The sequence below is a fragment of the Sceloporus occidentalis genome, unplaced genomic scaffold, assembly GCF_023333645.1.
Source record: "Sceloporus occidentalis isolate IW3139 unplaced genomic scaffold, rSceOcc1.0.p SCAF_6, whole genome shotgun sequence".
Classification (NCBI taxonomy): domain Eukaryota; kingdom Metazoa; phylum Chordata; class Lepidosauria; order Squamata; family Phrynosomatidae; genus Sceloporus; species Sceloporus occidentalis.
The window spans coordinates 44,501,648-44,521,521 of NW_028316986.1; the positions used below are offsets into that span (position 1 = coordinate 44,501,648).

Genomic DNA, 19,874 nt, shown 5'->3' on the forward strand with positions numbered 1-19,874 from the left:
TCACTTTAGTAGGTTCAAAGAGCTTCATATTATACTCCATGTCCAGTTCTTATTTCCATTAGAACAGCATGCATATATATATATATATATATATATATATATATATATTAACCAGCTCTTTGGTATGTCCATGTCAGTGTAGCTGATCAGAAAGAATTTGAAACTTTCTGTTAATGCCACAGTGTCATTGGGCATTTCATCATTTCAGTTCTTTACTCACTGACCACTTTTTAAACTTGTCAAATGCAACAAAGATGCATTGGCAGACACCTTGTGCATACTAAGGAACTGTCAATTTTTTGGTTTGGTGCAGTTTCTCTTGTTGTTGTTGTTGTTGTTGTTGTTTTGTTGTTTGTCTTCAAGTTGTTTCTTACTCATGGCAAACCTAAGGTGAACCTGTCCTGGGGTTTTACTGCCAAAGTCTGTTAAAAGGGGTTTGCCATTGTCTTCTTCTGGGCCTGAGAGAGTATGACTTCCCCAAAGTCACCCAGTAGATTTACACGCGCAAGCAGGGCTTTGAACTCTGTTCTCCTGAGTTGTAGTTCAATCACTCTGGCTCTCATTTTACCAACCTTAAATTTCCTTTGCCACATTTTCATGTCAGTTTTTAATTTTAAAAAATCTGCATAAAAAGGCATCTACATTTGCATGCCTATTTCTCCTAACATACATATTTTGTATATACATCTTGTATTTTCCATGGTTTTCATATTCCAGATTGCAAGGACAAGCAATTTCTAGTAATATAATGCATATGAAATGTATTTTCACTAATATACTTATTTTGTGCTCATTTATATAGATATACCCATTTTATTTGCTTTTTTTACTGGAGAACTCTATAATCAAATGCAGGAAAGTGTGAATACCACTGTGCTACCTTTGGTTCATACAGTAATTTGGAAAGCAAATTAGGTTATTCTCCTTAAAATGCAAACTGCAAAAAATTCTCTTCCATCTCTTGTGCACAGTGAGGTTGCTATATACTATTGAACACAATGAGACTAAACTCACCACGTGAGGAACTGTATCAATTGTTTTCTAGCTTCAGGCAGCTAATGTCAGGAGCTAAAACAACGATGCCATAATGTAACAACATTCTAAAGTATAAAAGTATACTTTAAGTATTCAAGCAAATGCATCTACCTATCTCTTTTCCAGTCAACAACATAAACATGCAAAGTTGTAATTGTACCTTGTTCTTTCTTCTGAATAGGTTCCATACATGAATAGGAAAGAAAGCTTAGTCAGACTTTGGAATCCATATGGTGATACGGAATGGAAAGGAGCTTGGAGTGATCGGTATAACATTTTAGATTTTATTTCACAAGAAGGATGAATTCTTGGGGGTATTGGGGTGAGAATGTTCAACAACAACTGGAATATAAAGAGTTCAGAGTAATACATTGCAAGGGCCTATCAGCCAAATGTTTCTATGGCTGCATATGCACTGCAGAAATAATCTAGTTTGACACCACTTTAACTGTCATGGCTCAGTGCTATGAAATTCTGGGAATTGTAGTTTTGTGAGACATTTAGCCTTCTCTGTCAGAGACATCTGGTGCCCCACAAAATTACAAATCCCAGAATTTCATTGCATTGAGCCATAGCAGTTAAAGCAATGTCAAATTGGATTATTTCTTCAGTGAAGATGCAGTCCATGTTTCAGTTCTATATATTCATAATCAATCCAATCTGGTTGAGACTGAGTGCCTTCTTTTTTGCTTTCTTTATTTAATTAATCTAAAGCCCAGAACAGACGGGCCTTTGCGGTGTCCTCGTCACGTGTGAGGGTTGCCTGGTGGGCGGAGCGCCAGGCAACCCTTGCATGTGACGAGGCCACTGCAGCTGCAGCACACCCACCAGACAGGGCGCATAATGATAATGTCACAGCTGCACTGCTTCCAAACAGGAAGGCGCAGCTGAGACATCATTGCGACATCTCTGGTGCTGTGCTGCATCGCAGCAGCACCAGAAAAAGGAGCCACTTCTGGGTGCTCTTTTTTTCCTGCACAGCAGCGCTGTGCAACTTGTTTGCTGCAGTGATCCTGCAGAACTCTGTACATCACCAAAAGTACTTTCCTTATTGGTCTTTCTGTAGGGTTTTCTTTTATCTGTAACATTCATTAGCCTCAGCCAGAATGGACCAAGCTTTTAGAAGTCTAAACTTGCTGGTATTTTCCATCAGGTCAACTTTGACTTCTTGTGACCCTATAAGTCTACGAACCCTAATCAACAATATCCCTCATTCAATCTTGCAAACTTGGGGCCAGGGCTTCTGTGACTGAATTGCTCCACCTGTGAAGTGGTCTTTCTCTTTTCCTATTGCCTTCTGTTTTTTCTGAGCATTATAATCATTTCCAGTGAGTCATGTTATCTCATGGTCTTTCCAAAGAATGATAGCCTTAGTCATTTTGGCTCCCAGTGAGAATTCAGACTTAATTTGTACCTGACCTATTTATTTGTCTTTTTGGTGGTCTATGGTGCCCACAGAACTCTTGAGCATTTTCCTCAATTAATCTGACTTTGGTATTGAATGCTATATCTTTCTATTTGAAGTCTAATCCAAAGGCTCTCCTTAAGTGATATAAAAATAGCTGAATCAGCAGATGTCTTCCCAGCACTTCTTCCAGTTTTATCCCCCCAGCATGGTGGGGAAGGGAGGAGGCAAGGAGAGATTGACAGCCACCACAAAAACCTAAACTGCTGCTGCTACTGCTGCCTTCTTCGATACCCCTTCCAGCATTGGCAAAATTTCAGATTAAATGGTTTAAGATCTGGTCCTGGTTGCTGGTATTATATTTCCCTTTTCTTATACTGCAGATAGAACATTCCTTCCTTGCATGTATTAACATTTCATGAGACTCAGCCATGACCCATACATTTAGTGCCTTTTATCTCATATTGATTTCATTAGGAGGGATTTAAGCATGTACATATTGAACTCAGTAAGATGTAAAATAACACAATGGATTTGTGACTCATGGTTTTATACTAGCATTCATGCAGAAACTAAAGAGCTAATTTTTTTTACTATGTTGCAGACTGGAAAGATAGATTTTGCTATTTTTGGTCTCTGAAGTAGGCCATTATTATTATTATTTTTAAATCTACTCGATAGCAGATAGCCAGATCAAGAGAGACCTTTGGTGAAAATTAATCTCTCATTAGTAGATAAGTAAAATCAGCAGATATCTGGAAGGAAGCTCGGTTTGAATCCTGTAAAATTATGGGTTGGAAAATGTCAACAATCTGGTTGGAAGTTAGATAAAGCTGATCTCAGGATAAGCAGAGGCAAGCAATTTCATGATTGCTTCCAGTGACTTCATGTATGCTGCCTACAGTGTTCCTAGCATGAGTATCAACATTCATAATGCTGGAAACAGAGAGAGCTATCCCTCTCAATCTGATATGACACTAAATGAAGTGTTTAGACAAGGTAAAACTTAAACAATGCTGATTAAAATAAAAGGTGGGAGTAAAACACCAGCTTGAGATGTATTCTTTCCTCAGCAGATGAGAGATGGCAAGATGCCTAGACTGTAATATCTGTATAATTAATATTTGGAAACATCCACTAAAGAGTTATACAAATTCCTCTACAGAAGTTGTTTCAGAGATATATAAGTTCTTCTTAGAAACCATGTACCTAGATCATGTAAAAATCTAGGTGAGATAATGATCCCCCTTAGTGGGATTGAAAGTATTTTACTGATTATTTTATATAAACAAATAGCATAAATGATTATAAAACCATATGTTTATTCTCCCATTATAACATTTTCTGAAATTTCAGGTCCTAAGGTATACTTAAGGAGAGTGTTGATGTAATACACCTACGTGCCAATACTGTACTGACATTTACAGTATTGGGAAGCCTATCCAGGGGTAGCCATATTGACAATACAGCAAAATCAAGTAACATCCAAAATCCACAAAATAGTGATATTTTATTGGGTATTTTAGCCACAACAGGGAAATTTTGCAATATCCTCAAATCCCAAATCCTAAGAAGAATGAGTCAAGGGACTGGGACCAAAGTGTTTGAGGATTCTATCACCAGCAAAAGGGACACACACACACACACACACACACACACACACACACACACACACATATATATATATATTGAAAATTGGGATTGCAACAGTACAGAGACGTTTTGAGAAATTCAGTGTTATTTGACTAAGAAAGGGGTGGGTAGCCTCCCCCAGGACAGAAACAGCCCAGATATCAAGGAAAGTTACTTTTTTTGTTGCTAATAGAGTTCAAATTTTATTGCCTGTATTTTACGACTCTTTGTTTTCAAGAGCCACATGGCTAAAGAGAGGCTTGATCTCTGCCTCCATTGATATCCCTCCAGGCCATCCAAACTGAAAACAAGAAAATCAACATCATGATTGAATGTAGGCTTGTGACTCTAACATCGTCATTTCCCCCCTTCTTTTGTATGATTTTTAACACCTTCGCTTGATGAAAAAAACAGTTATGCTTTGAAAGCTTGTGTAACAAATTTTGTACATTTTTGGTTGGTCCAATAAAGGCATTGCTGTTTTGTGGATTTTGGATGTTGTCTGGGTAGTATAAGTAATCATAACAGTAAACATAGAGGAACTTCCGCTTGATATAAAGACATTACCATGTGAGCTCTGTTCTTACCACAAATGTGTTAGTTAATAAAAATGGAAACATATACTGGTTTCAAAGCAGTCATTATCACATCTCTCCATAAAACCCTAATGCGAATTTTGAAAAGAAAAGAAATGGAGGCGGGAGGAAATCAGTCTCTTTGGGAAGAGTGGGGGGGCACAGAAGGAAGCATTGAAACCATGGGACTGCCATTACTGGAACTGCCATGGCAGTGTTGTTTCACGCTTGAAGACTAATGGCACTGAAGTGTGATTGGTAGCTTATTGATAGTTTTCCCTGTCAATGAAAAGGGACACTCTAACCATGCTTTGGAGAAACAGCAGTTATAGTTTACAGTCAACATTTTGCTATAAGTATTGCCAAAGGCACTACTTTCTGATTGTAATTGCAGCTTCAAACCCCTGTGTAGTAGTATCCTAAGTTAGCTAGCAAGCAGCAAAGAACCTTCAGCAATGGGGTGGCAGAATAAAACCTGTTTCAAGCTTGAAACCCGTATGGGTAGCCTTGTATTATGTTGATACTATAATAGCTTAATATTTATATACAGATTTATCTGAAACTTCACTAACAGCAACAGAATTTTCTGAGCATTGTTTTGTTTTGTTTTGTTTTTTGAAAAGTTGGAAATCCAATCTGAATGCAGGTAAAAGTTTGGTGGAACAGCCCTAAGTTGTATGGATCAATACAGTTATTGATTCGTGCTTAGTTAATGCTGTGCAGACAACACAATTATCACTTAATTATAAAACTACAGCTTGGGAATTAACAGTCTGAGATAGTTTACAAAATCTGTGTGGTGAAACTTCATAGAGCCAGTATCAGCAGGGAGAGATACAAAGAATTATTTCTGTACTAAAGGTGCCTTGCAAGAATGTTGATAACCATCAAAATATTGCTATTGCTCTCTGTTGGACCAGTAGCAAATGCACACACTCAGCATATAAAAATGGAAAGTTTTGTTGGATTTTTTTTACTCACAACAAGTTCAGTTTAAATCAATCAGTGATAAACTTATGGCTGAATTACTTTTGATTACATACTTCACACTACACATTATAAGAAACAAGTAGGGATGGCAAAGAAGTTCACTCATTCTTAATTTTAATATGAATTTAAAAGTCTTATTTTAACCTATAGGCTTAATGTAACCCTTTCTGAACTAATGCATGAACCAAAACAAACTTATCCTTCTTTATTAGCACTTATCCAAATGTTCAGATGCAGTTCTCCAGTCAAGAAATGCATACAAAACACACACACATCTATTTGTAAAAAGAAAAAAATCATACAAAGATGCATTATAGTAATGAAAATTGCTTGAAAACATTCATATATGAAATGTTTATATGTACATTTCATATATTTCAATGGTGTTCATGGTTGTGCCCTTTTTATAGGTCTGTAGAGTGGGATCAAGTCCCAATAGCATACAAGAAAAAACTCTATGAGGCGAAGGATGATGGCGAGTTCTGGTATGATTACCATTATAAAATTTGTTTTCTCATTGTAATATAGCTGAGACCCCAAGCTTAGAAATAGGGATGGGTAAGAATTTTGTTCAGTTTATTTTTTATATGGAAGAACCTACCAAAATTGTCACATTTTCCCATAAGAGTGATAGAAGATACTTAGGTTTTTAAAAATTCAAATGGGAAGAAAACATAACAGACAGCTTAATCCCTCCCTTCCTAGGAATGATCAGAGCTTTGAAACTATAACTCCAAGAAGCCATCAGTCAGCATGGCCACTCTTCCAAATTTTGGAAATTTTGTGAACACAGAGAGGGAGAGAGAGAGAGATTTTAGTGAGTTATTTGTCATATTAAAGGTGTACAAATAAATGAGGGAGGGATGGGTGTGTGTGTGTGTGTGTGTGTATATATATATATAAAGTTATATTAAAGATAAGCTTGCAGCAGGACTTGGAAGAAACTCTGTAGAAACATTTTGGCCGCAACAAGCAACTTCCAATGGTCTTTTCAAAATAGTTTGTCAGAATCCTACAAATTCTTCATTTCATGTCTACATGTCTGCAGACTAGGGTTGAAAAAATGTGATGGAAACTTTTTAGGCATTATAAAACAGAGATTGCAAAATATGCTCCTCAAGTAATTTATCTGGGCTTCCCTAAAAATTCAAACCAATGGTAGAATTAATTACTTGGCAACAACTGCATATTTAACTGGAATAAACATGTTATTTTTTAAAATCAGGATATCGTATAAAGATTTCAAAGAAAACTTTTCATTCCTGATTGTCTGCAATAATGTGCCAACATTCCTGGACTGCGGAGAACAGGGAAACACCACTTGGTCTGTGGATATACATTCCAATAGGTTCACAGGACCCTCTCTAGGAAGAAGTGCTTATTATGAAGGTAAAAAGTATCCTGTCCTCCCAGACATTTCCCTAACCATCTTTTAATCAATATATTTCCAACTAATAAACTATTCTAATAATCTGAAATGGGAAAGTAAGGTTTAATGTGTGCTGATGTTTTTTTTTTCCTGTCCTCATACCACTACTATTTAACCAGTGCATAGCACAAGGCTACAAGTTCACAGATAGAAAGAAAAAAAGATAGATCTTGATTTTGCAAGTCAATAGACCAGCTGTGGGAGCTAATGTGGTGTAGTGACTTGAATGTTACACAAGTAACTGCCAATCCCCACTCAGCCATGGGAATTCACGGATGACCTTGGACAAGTCACACTTTCTCACCCTAAAAGAAAAGCAATGGCAAATCTCATCTGAATAAATCTTGCGAAGAAAGTCCTAGGATAGAGCCACCATACGTTGGAAGTGACTTGAAGGCATTTGACACAATAGACAGAGTTAGAATTTATGACTGCCATCCTGACAGAATAATTTGATCTTTTAAAGCTCAGTAGAAAAACCGATTGGGCAATAAATTTGCTCTGTTTAATTGCTCTGTTGACATACACATCTGTGGAATTAACATGCTGCAGCTCCCATGATCCTGCTTAACTTTTAAACACATACTCCAACATTTCCTTTTCCAGATGGGAACTGGAATCCCGTTGGTTAGTCCCAACTAGAGTAGACCCATTCAATGAGTTGTTGAATAGTAAGACAACACATCTTGAGAGCCAGAGTGGTGTAGTGGTTTGAGCATTGGACTAGGACTGTGGGAGACCAAAGTTCGAATCCCTGCTTGGCCATAGAGACCCACTGGGTGATTTTGGTAAGTCACACTCTTTCAGAGAGGTTGGCAATGGCAATGGCAAACCACTTCTGGAGAAACTTGCCAAGAAAACCCTAAGATAGGTTTAGGGTTGGAAACAACAACACCAACAAGGCCAATGCGATTTTAGGCTGCATCAATAGAAGTATAGTGTCTAGATCAAGTGAAGTAATAGTGCCATTGTATTCTGCTTTGGTCAGACCCCACCTGGAATATTGTGTCCAGTTCTGGGCACCACAAATTTAAAAAGGATGTTGAGAAACTGGAGCATGTCCAAAGGAGGGCGACTAAAATGGTGAAAGGTCTGGAAACCAAGCCCTATGAGGAACGACGTAGGGAGCTGGGGATGTTTAGCCTGGAGAAAAGAAGGTTAAGAGGTGATATGATCGCCCTGTTTAAATATTTGAAGTGATGTCAGATTGAGGAGGGAGCAAGCTTGTTTTCTGCTGCTCCAGAGACTAGGACCCGGAGCAATGGATGCAAGCTCCAGGAAAAGAGATTCCACTTCAACATCAGGAGGAACTTCCTGATAGTAAGGGCTGTTTGACAATGGAACAAACTCCCATGGAGTGTAGTGGAGTCTCCTTCCTTAGAGGTCTTCAAACAGAGTCTGGACGGCCATCTGTCGGGGATGCTTTGATTGTGATTTCCTGCAAGGCAGGGGGTTGGACTGGATGGCCCTAGTGGTCTCTTCCAACTCTACGATTCTATGATTCTATAAGTCAACACATAGCTAAATCCCATTGAACCAATGGGTCTACTTTAGTGGGACTCCAAAATTATTTTAGAAGTGCAGAGTTGAGACAGAAGCCAAGAACTGTAGTTATTACAACTGTGCTCTAGGTTCAGCAACAGGGCATACAGCACAATCACAGATTCCATTTTCATTACCAGTCCTCAACCTTGAAATAACAGATTAAACTGGCACACAGTTAGGATGCTTAAGACCACTGAAATCAACAAATAACTTTATTTATTTATACTATTTTCCTTTCTCTCCTCGGTGATCCCAGTCCTTACTTAGGTGAAGATCTGATATGCTTAGCCCCTTTCTGTAAGAAGAGTCAATTGTTGCTTAGTAATATTAAGGCTGTATGAGAAGTCTGCAGACTGACAGTTGTTTGCATTTTATTTAATCAGAATGAGAGCTGACATATTTTTTCTGAGTTCATGGTGTTCCAAACATATTCTGTATCTGGTGTTGGTAGGGCCTCCATATGAATGGTCTAGTGTTTCCAGACACACTGGATTCCTAAATCTTGGTTTTTTAATTTTACTTTATTCTCCAGTCAGGTAGTGAATTTATTGGAGAGTCAAAATTTGAATCAGGGACCTCTTTTTTCAGTCTCATTCTGTGCAATTCTAGAGATGCTTGACTGAAAATAAATGATCAGATATACACCATGTGCAATCCTATACAGTCACCCCTCCATTTTCAAGGACTTCGAGTCCACGGTCTTGGCCCTTCATGGACCAACAAGCAGGGAGGGTTAGAATGGTGTGCGCGCCCATTCAAGCCAATGGGGCTTGAATATTTGCAAATTTTTATTTTCATGGGGTGGGTGGGTGTGGAATGGATCCCCCACGAAAATGGAAGGACAACTGTACATATCAACCCAGACTGAAATCCCCTTGAATTCACTGGGAGTTAGGCCCTGCCTGCATGGGCTAAGTAAACTGGCCTCCCTCCCTCATCTCTCAGTGGGGAGACTTGATGATGCAGGGCCCAATCCCCTAGTCTGATTTGAACAGACTTGATGATGGAGATTATCGCATTAGCCTCACTGCCAGAATAGATATGGGATGTAACTTTCTTAAGGCAGATCTTATTGCATTCCCCCATTGCCAGGCAGTATGCAGTCCATATGAAACCTGGGCTTTTCTGGGCTTGTCCTGCATCTCTACAAGAACAGGAAAATTCTGTTCTTGAAAAGCTATGAGAGAAACCCAGGTTCCATGCTGCATGGCAATGGGTGAATGAGATAAGATCTGCCTTAAGAAAGAGGTATCCTGGTTTATCCTGGCAGTGAAGCTAATGTGATAATCTCCAATGTCTGGTCCATTCAGCATGAAACCCAGGGTATAAACCTCTTAGAAAGGATTTTGAAAAGTTCCAAGTTCCTGGAAGATCCAGAGCAATGGGTTCAGATGCCAGACAGCTGTTCACACAGCCATCCTGCTGTGCCACCTGCTGCGGCTATCTCTGCCACAAGAAGTTGCTTTGCTCTGAGAACAGAACAAGGCATTTGGCTGTGTAATTGAAGCTGGGCCCCTTGTTCTGACCTCAGAAGTCAGCGACTTACTTAGGTGGTGACCATGCCGGGTGTCACCGCAGGATTTACATGCAAAGAGGCCCTCGATATTAGAACAGAGGGCTGCACCCACAATAACCTGACCAGAGCAGATAGGATCCTATTTTGAGGAAAGGACCAGCAGCTCAGCAATAGAAGACTTGCTTTGTACACAGAATCATAGAATCATAGAGTCAGAAGAAGCCTCATGTGCCACTGAGGCACTGCTCAGTGTAGGACCTGCAATTAAAGCATCCCCAGCAAATAGGTGTCCCTTCTTTTGAAGATGCCCAGAGAAAAAGACCCTACCACTGACCTAGGCAATTAGCTCTATTGTCAAATTGCTCTTAATGTCAAGAGGTTCTTTCTAATGTTCAGCTGAAATCTACCCTCCTGTAACTTCAAACCATTACACCTGGTCTAACCTCTGAGGCAGCAGAGAACGGGACTGCCCCCTCTTCTCTGTGACAGTCCTTGAGGTATTTAAAGAATATTATCAGGTCAACCCTCAGTCTTCTCTTCACCAAGCTGGACACGCCCAGTACCTTCAACTTTACCTCATATGTTTATTTTCCTTACTCGTTATTATCCTTGCTCTTCTACCCAGAACCTTCTATAGTTTAACAGGAGACTTAAAAGCACAAACACATATACATACATATGCATGTGCGCGCACGCACACACACACACACACCACTTGGGTGGCTCCTTTAATGTACAGACTACAAGCAAGGGTGAATTCCCTGCATCATTGAAATGGAATTCACTGCCCAGCATGGCATCAGTGTCAGTGAGTAGAGTGGAGCATTGAAAATAAAGAGATGAGAAAGGAGGCCTTGACAAATGCAAGCTAGGTTACACATACCTGATAATAAAAATCATCATTCTCACAACAGATGCCCTTTCCAGATACCCTCAGTATTTCATCCAGGTGCCAGAGTCTAAGATGAAGAACTACAATCTTGTGGTAGCACTGTCACAGAATCCTGAAAATGATACAGGCAAGGTGCACATTGGCTTTGTGATTGTCAAGGTAAGTAATACTAGTTAACCTTTTTACACACACAGTATCTCTTTCCCCTTCTTCAGGTCACAGTGAAATGTTACAAACCTGCTATTCTCTCTTTCCCTTCCTCTCTTGCAACCATTTAAAGATTATCTCATATAAAGTCTTTCTTTATAGAAGCCAGAAATAATGATGGCAGCAATAATGATGGTGATGTTGGCAATGGCAATGTTGATGGTACTTATTCAAATGTAGCTCTACAGTAGTAAGGGATGGTAGGAGTTGCAGTTCAACAACACCTGGTGGCCTGCATGATTCCCACCCCTCTGGCAGAGTAACTACTTTCATTATTAAAGTTTACCTCCCTTTGGCATCACATTAGTTATCATGAAGGTTGCAGTTGCAGAATAATTATGGCTGCCCTATTTTTCATCTCCAGATTTTTCTGTTTTTCATCACCATTGCTGTCAGGTCAAATGGCAAATGTTCTCCTTTAGGCATGAACAGCATTATGTTCCAGATATATTAATTAGTTGCTACTTTCATTTTAAAAAAGGAAAAGAATGCTATTAGAGTTACAGATAGTTACACTTCAACCAATAGAAAATTAAATTTGATGAGACTTAAGCCATACGCTCATTTTCAGAATGCTCTGTTTGGTGTTGTAATTCAAAATACAAAGGCTATGAAATGATACTAGAAATGTAAAGAATACTAACAAATTTTGTTGTCCCTGACCAGACATAGTGTCTCAATAAATCAAAAGGAAAATAATGGTGAACAGATCATTTTGTACATTACAGGACTTTCAAAGAAACTTTTTTTTGAAAAAATGCTTTTTGCACAAAAAAATCTGTCTTTGTGCAAAGGAAATGTTTGCAAAAGTAATAAAAATGCACAAAACTCTCATAATCTCACTCAGCAGGGAGAAAAAAAATAAATTTCTTTTTGTTGAAAAATGTTTGAAATTGAAAAGCAATAATTCTGAAGCTTTGAAAGATTTTACATTTGAACATTGCTATTGTTGTTGCTACCTCTGAAGTGCCCTTTCTTTTGAAAATAGCACCTTCTGGAAACAGCATCTGATGGAGTAGGGGGAGCTCAGAGAGAAAAGGATGGAGAATGTAGGAAAGGCCTGCCAAGAGGCTGCATTGATCCCCCAGGAGAACTACACCCCCCCCCCCACACACACACACACAACCTGGAAAAAATTCCTCCTGAAGCTCCAAGGGAACTTAGAATGCATTTCCCATTTTGACCACCCCTAGGATTTTTCATAATAGGAAATGACCTGGAAGTCTATTATTATTATTATTATTATTATTATTATTATTATTATTATTATTAACATTTATTTATAAAGCGCTGTAAATGTTTCTATATTGTGAACTGCCTTGAATCCCTTTTTGGGAGAAAGACAGCATAGAAATAAAATAAAATAAAATAAAAAGTCACTTCTGGTTCACTTCCTGATTTTTTAAAGCAGACCTCTCCTAAGCCTAACATAGTTCTAAAAAACATGGCAGAATTGCCACCCTTGAGAGCACTCGGGGGGCACAGAGGCACAGTCCTGGAGGGCAAATGCTACCCTATGGCCATACTTTGCCTATCTATGATAAAGAAGATAGAAAACATCCAAAACATATGTAGAAATAATTGCATGAGTGTAGGCAGTGGTTTAGGTGTTTGCAATGATGTGTCTTTCTTGTGTGACAAAGGTACTGCCACAGACATGTAGTTTTGTATACGAAATACTGTTGTGAGATTCTAGTCATGGAGCAGAGATGACAAGAAAACAAACTTGCACAGAGTAAACAGGAAACACTATCTGATCCAAGAGAGTTATAATTAGCACTAAAATAATTAATTAAGTAATCAATATGGTTAATTTATTCATTAAGCACAGATTTGAAATGTGTGTTTTTAATTAGATCTTAAATGGACTATCCACTAAAAGGATGCTTACTGCTAATGGCATCTTTGTAAATATTCCATGGCAAGGGTCTCAGGAGCACTTTAAAATGGGGGGGGGGGGTACCCACACTAAAATGTATTACAATTCACACTTACCACTGTGGCAAGAACTATTTTTTGAAAAATGTTACAGTCCAAGGTCAGAATTCTCTTAGGGACACATGCATACATCAGTTTCCCTTACGCATGCAGATGTCCTTTTTTGAGTGTGGCATGTGTTGGTATTGGCTTCTTCCTTTCATGGTGAACAAAGGCCCCCTAACTTACTGATAAGACCCCATGGCCATTCTGTGGTTTGCAAGAGAGGAGGCAGACTTGGGAAAACTGTCTGGCTATACACCTATAGCCAGATGTGAAATGATCACATCAGCACTGAGACCCCAGAGGACCCTGATGGATATCAGTGCTGATGTCATAATTTCACGTCTGGTTATGGAGATGTAGCCGTGCACCCCTGCCTGCTCACCATGAAAGTATGCAATAGCCATGTGGAATGGTTTCATGGGTTGCCAGTACATTGGGGGTGGGAATGGTCTGCATGCAGATATTTATGGTATGCTGAGGGGATGTAGGATGGAGGCCCTTGTCTGAGTATCCTAAAACTGATGATGTGACCAATCTGTTTAGGCAGAAGATGTACAAGCAAAAGGATATTTTACAGTCTAGCTGAAATGGCTTGCCCCTCAAATAATTTAACCTATTTAATATTAATGCATATGTTCTGATATCTGCCTTGGGTGTTACCTTGGATTCGATTTTGGGAGAAAGGCAGGATGTAATTGCAGTAATAAACAAATAAGTAATCTCTGGGTATAATACCATAGGTGTAGATATTTATTATTATACTTTTCTTCTCTCCATTTCAGGTTGGGCCAGAGGTATGTTATTTGTTTGTTTGTTTTTTATTTTCTTTCATTGAATTATTGGCTACTTTTTATGAATGAGGTCAGTTTTTAATACAAGCTAACAAAGGTGTTGGCCAGTTAGTTTCCATATAATTATTATAATGTTAGTTTTACAGCCTTGTCCTTTAAATATTTACTTATAGTGTATCTTACTAACAGTATGGTATACAAGGACTAATAATGAAAAGTCCAAGAGAATTCTATTCTTATTCCTAAGCAGAGTAGACATCTGAGGAAGTAGACTGAACTCTCCAAAAGCCCATGCTGCCAATTTTTTTTTCCTTTCAGTTAGTCTCAAAGGTGCTACAAGATCTCTCTACATATTGTTTCTACAGACTAACACAGCTATATCTTTGAATTCTACCATACTGGTATTGAAGCAATCTTTATCACATCTCTGTTTCAATACCAATATGATGCTGCACTATACAGTGCGTCAATATTTGCACTGCCTCTTTCCTCCCTGTTATTGCTCTACTTAGGGTGTGCAGATGGGAGGAGACAGAGCAGGCAATGGGGAGTGTCAGGGGAGCAGGGGAAATTGTTAGGGGGTCAGTGGGAGGTGCAGGGAAGACAGATCAGGTGGTGGGGTGGCAGAGGTGCAGGGAAGGCATATCAGGCAGTGGGGGTGATAGGGGCATGAGGAAGGGAGGTGGTGGGGACAGCAGGGGTGTGGGGAAGGGAGATCTGATCATGGAGGGAGGTGTCAGGGAGGAGGAGAAGGGAGATCATGTGGTGGTGGGAAGTCAGCAGGGGGTGTGGGACAGGGAAATGGGGCAACTAGGATGAGGGGAAGAGAAAAAGTGAGGGGGGCAAATGATCCCAACTGCTAACACCTTTCAAAAGCAAACAGCAACTGGCTTGGATAAGGGTTAGCAGCTGGGATCACTGTGAGGGGTAGAGGGCAGAGGTGGGGAGGAGCAGAATCATCATCTACTCACACCACATGAATGCCTGGGAAGTGGAGCTGCCCCAGAAGAGAGCTATCACACAAAGACAGTAATGGAGTAGCAATATGACTGAGGGCTTATTGATGGGTTTTGCCAGTCAATGAAAAAGTGCACAACAGTAACAAATTGAATGCAAGGCAGCAGCAGGATGGACATGATATCATACATTAAGTACCTTCCAAAAATGCTTTTATCCTGTTAAAATTCTGCTTTTAGAATCTTGCCTACAGAATCCCAAACATATAGATCTAATTGATGGGCTTTGGTGGAGTGAGAATAAAACATAATTTTGTGCATTACTGTCAAATATCAATGCAATGGTCTTATAGAAGAGATTTCTGTTTCTGACAACAGTTATCCAAATTAAATCATATTATAAAAAAAATAAGGTGACCAATTAAAAACATTTCTGGCATTATAACATTATTCTGACTGTCTAGGACAAGAGAAAGACATGTAAGGTGTCATTAGCTTCAAATAAGATGTTTCCATTTAGATTTGTTGACGTTTTAAGGCTTGATATTTTAAAATTCAAACACTTCTTATGGACCCCTTTAAAATTCTCCTTTTTCATATTTTTGCAAGATAACAGTTTATAGTCTCTTTTCCCCCTTCTAAAAGGCACGGCTCATAAATTATTGTGCCACTGTGTGTAAGCATTCTAAATGGGATTTATACACTCCAGTGTATTTGTAAGAATATGTTTAGTCAGGGTTTTTTATTATGCTGCCTTTATATGTCACCACAGTAATAGCTGTTGCGTTTTATTTATTGTTATATCTTGATGAAAATATTGGAACAGCAACAAATGAGATGGGGTATGTCACTTTCTAATGACAATGGATATAGGGTTCTCTATGTTCAAGAAGGTTACTAAAGATATAAACAGAATCTCTAAAAGACTTCCTAACACTCTTGGTGATCATTTTGAGTCTTTTGTAGGTTGCTGACCAACATGGGAAATAACTAGACCAGACACAATACACTGGGTTGTAAAATAGGCCATTTTATTTAAATTCTTCTATTTATTAATCCCTCTTGAAAACTGCAAAAAGGGAGGGGAGCAGTCTATTGTTGGAGCAGCTGAGGGAGGTGCCCTCCCCTGCAGCCTTCCTTGGGTAAAGCATCTGAGAATTGAGGAGACCCAAAATCTGGGTTGCTCCCCAACCAGCCAGCATCTAGAAGGCCAGCCTGAAATTCCCTCCCTCAAGACACAGGACTTAAACTGAAGGTTTACTTCTCAGGCTAGCTCCAAGGAAATCTCTTTCCCTACCCACATGACCAAAAGAGGCAATTCCATAGATCTCTCCTTCTCCCAAGGGGGGGGGGGGTACCATAGATGCTCAACAGAATCCTACTTTCTCCTCCCTACCTGTCAAGTGACCACCTATCTAAAACACCAACCTGTCCAGTTATCCCAGTTCACTATCAACAGTGTGGGGTGCACAAAAATAAACATATGGAAATGAGAAAAATGTCCTACCTGGCCCCATAATGACAAAAGCTCAAACTGTATCAGGGAGGGGACGGTGGACAGAGAGTAGGGCCTTAAATTACCTTTGGTCCTCAAATTGGTTCTGGAGAAAAGTTAAGGGATATTATCACGTTCAATTTAAAGCAATTTATCACCAATGGGATTAAGTTGCATTTAATTTTAAAAGCAGGTGTTATTCTATACAGCCACAGACAGGTGAGTGCAACCTGTATGCAGCCCATCCAGCCACTTTTCAGTAATAATAATAATAATAATAATAATAAGTATTATTATTATTATCCTGCCCCTCTGCGCAATGCAACTGGAGCAGCTTACAACAGTAAAATATACATTAAATATCCTCCATTCCCTCTCCCTTTAAAATGCAATTAAACAATTTATGGTATAAAACATAATTTAAAAGTAAACAGTATACAAACAGTGACTGCAGCAAAAGAAGGGTTCAACAAGTTAGGTTTTCTTCTGGTGCCTGGGCATCTATTCAGGAAAGACCTGCTGGAAGAGATCCATCTAAACAGCCTTTTAAAAGCTGTTTAAGGTGGTTATATGATGGATCACATGCAGCAGGCCATTCCATAATCTGAGAGTGGTAGCCGAAAAGGTCCTCTGGGCGGTCACAGACAGCCTAGTTTTTATAGGCTACAGCAAATTCCTCCCAGAGGACCTGAGTGCACGGGGTGGATTATAAGGAAAGAGGCAGTCTCGGAGATAGGTTGGACCCAAGCCATGGCATGTTCCTGTTTTTTGAAAACCAGCTGGATAGGCATGCCTGGGATCCAGGCTGAATACAGGTTGCACTTGCCCAGCTGCAACTATGTGTGATAGCACCCACTTTTAAAATTAAATGTGACCTTATCCCGTTGGGGATAAGTCACTTTAAATTCAATGTGATATGTGGCCTCTCCTTCCCTCCTGTGTGGCTACACTGGACTGGAGGCAAGGGAATCTAGATTATTTAAAGTTCTGTTCTATGCATATCTACTTGGAAGTATGCCCTAGTGTATTCAACTTGTCATTGTTCTAGATAAGCCCATGTAGGTTTGTGCTGTTGTATTCCTTTATTGGACCTTAAACTCTCCCCACTGACTCTTTCATTGTTTAACTTGGGGTGAAGGATAGGTAATCTTGAAAAAGGCTGCAAACTTTTCTTCATTCGATTTCAAACTTTGATGATTCTACAGCATCTACAAATAAATTAGATGAGGATGTCATTCGTGGTTAATTACTTCAGTTTGCTAGATCATTTCCTCTTGTATATTGTATCTAAGGGTAAAACCACACTTCACAATTCTGGGCTTCTGCCACAGAGAGATGTTGTTAATTGCTTTCACTTGAGCCCTGGGACTTACATCATTATTCCAATTGCATCACAAGAAGGTCAAGAATCTGAGTTCCTCCTACGAACCTTTCTGAAGAGTTGGAACAATTTCAGGTAATTCTCTTGTGAGTAAAACTTGAATTGGAGAAGCTAGAGAAAAGTTACCTGACCACATCTTCCCACAGTAGGAATGAGAGGCGTTTGACCCTCCAGATGTTTGCCCAACAAAATTTTTGGCAGCCATGAATCCTAACCAGAATGGCTAGTGAGGGGAGGCCCAAGGCTCCTCATGTAGTCTCTCTTCTCCTCATTTAAGGGCATTTCTTACTGTCCAGAGCTTATATAAATGTATTTCCCACAATGCTCAACTGTTTTTCTGATGTTGATGCCCTGTGTTTTATGATAATGTGAATGCTTGCAAAATTTTCAGTATATATTTTCTGTGGGGGAGGGGGTAGACTTTAATTTTTTGCATTTCATGAGATTTCAGTAGAAATTCCTACTTGACAATGCCATTTAGTTCCAGTGTTTGACAACTGGTAATAGGCAATGTTTGCTAGTTCATGTAGCAGCAATTCACATTTGACAGATGACCGGATACAAGGTTTCTGCTCTGTCACAAAAAATTCCTTGTCTGGAATCCAAACACAAGTCTCCCAGATAAGATAGTGCTAGTTCCCTGTATAATTGTGAAGATTAACAGATAATGAGATACCGTTTATCACATTAACAAGAAAGAACAAAGACAGAGAACAAAGAGTTATGATAACCTGGTTCCATTCATAAGCACTTAAGAACAAAGTAGAACTCCACTAGGATGAGAACTTTCACCATGGACGAAATGCAGCAATGACTATCCATCAATGGAATGTCCACTGTTGCAAAAATTGATTCATCCTGCAGAATCTGCTATGGAGGGTTGGGAGGTCCTCTGGGTAAATGGGGGAGTGCAGAATGCAAGACATTTAGAGGAAGTCTCATTCTCAAGGAAACCAGCTGACTCAATCTTTGGAAGATTTCTACGGGTTCTTTTAGTTTGGGATGGATGATAGCAGTATGTGGGACCTAGCAGTACCTAATGTCTTGGCAGTAATCCTCACTGCCTTACTGAGTAATCTTACTCAGTAATACAAAAAGCAGAGCACTCACCTAGGGATTGACAACAACCACTGAACTGAAGATTTCGTTTCATCCCATCAATCCCATTATTGCTACAAAGATAGTTTTAAAAAATACAATTGTTGATGGAGTGACCATAAAGGCTTGTATGCAGTGGGCTGAGCTGATGGAATTTGTCCCACAATACCCACAACATTAGTTGTGGCCAACTGCCACAATCCTCAAGAACTTGGTGAGGTTTTTGGACCTTTGTGGGCAATCTCCCTGTCCCCTATTGTTCAAGGAGGTAAATCACTGGTTGGATCCTCTTTCCAGACCACTAATAATACTGCTGTTGCTCTCTCTGTCATGGAGCCCCATGAAAGAGATGTCAGTCAGCCATTCCATACCTGGAAGTCCCCTCTCAACTGAAAGTTGCTGTTCCAACCAGTCACAGAACACTGTTAGCCCTATTCACCCATTAAATTTCACTGATAGCCCTATTCACCCATTAAATGGTGTTTTAAATTGGTACATGAAGACCCGCTCCATTCTTAGTTCTGTTGCTTTTCTCATATGGAAAGTTACAAGTCTGAACAGAAGTGTTTCCCCTATGTATAGACATCTGGCTATGATTGAAAACCAGGTGGTGGTGGTGGTGACGGTGGTGGTGGTGATTCAGGTCCCCCAATCAAAAAAGGTACAGTACTTGGGAAGATGGGGCTTGGAAGGAAAGGGTTAACCAGTCACGCCCACACCCAAGATCTGCAGCTACTCTATACTTTATCGGCCTGCCAGAAAAGCAACTTTTGTGAGCTCTGCTTGTGATGCCCCCTGTGTAGTATTCTGATACAATGAACTGAACAACACAGCCTCTAGACTCCCTGAAGAACTAGGAGGAGCCCTGTGGTAGGCCTGGAGCCTTGCCAGCAAGTCAAGTATAATCTTGTAAATAAATCAGCTGGGTTACCAATACCTGTGTG

At 39.6% G+C, this 19,874-nt stretch overlaps 1 protein-coding gene across 1 annotated transcript in view; it reads left to right on the forward strand.

Annotated features, from left to right (window-relative positions):
* The window catches only part of LOC149310686 (calpain-13-like), a 101,169-nt gene that overhangs the window by 43,842 nt on the left and 37,453 nt on the right, over positions 1–19,874 (forward strand). The window contains exons 7-12 of the mRNA XM_089529441.1: positions 1,217–1,302; positions 6,048–6,122; positions 6,863–7,026; positions 11,042–11,178; positions 13,992–14,051; positions 17,744–17,907. Of these exons, the coding sequence (XP_089385567.1) occupies positions 1,217–1,302; positions 6,048–6,122; positions 6,863–7,026; positions 11,042–11,178; positions 13,992–14,051; positions 17,744–17,907 (686 nt within the window). The remainder of the gene's footprint in view (positions 1–1,216; positions 1,303–6,047; positions 6,123–6,862; positions 7,027–11,041; positions 11,179–13,991; positions 14,052–17,743; positions 17,908–19,874) is intronic.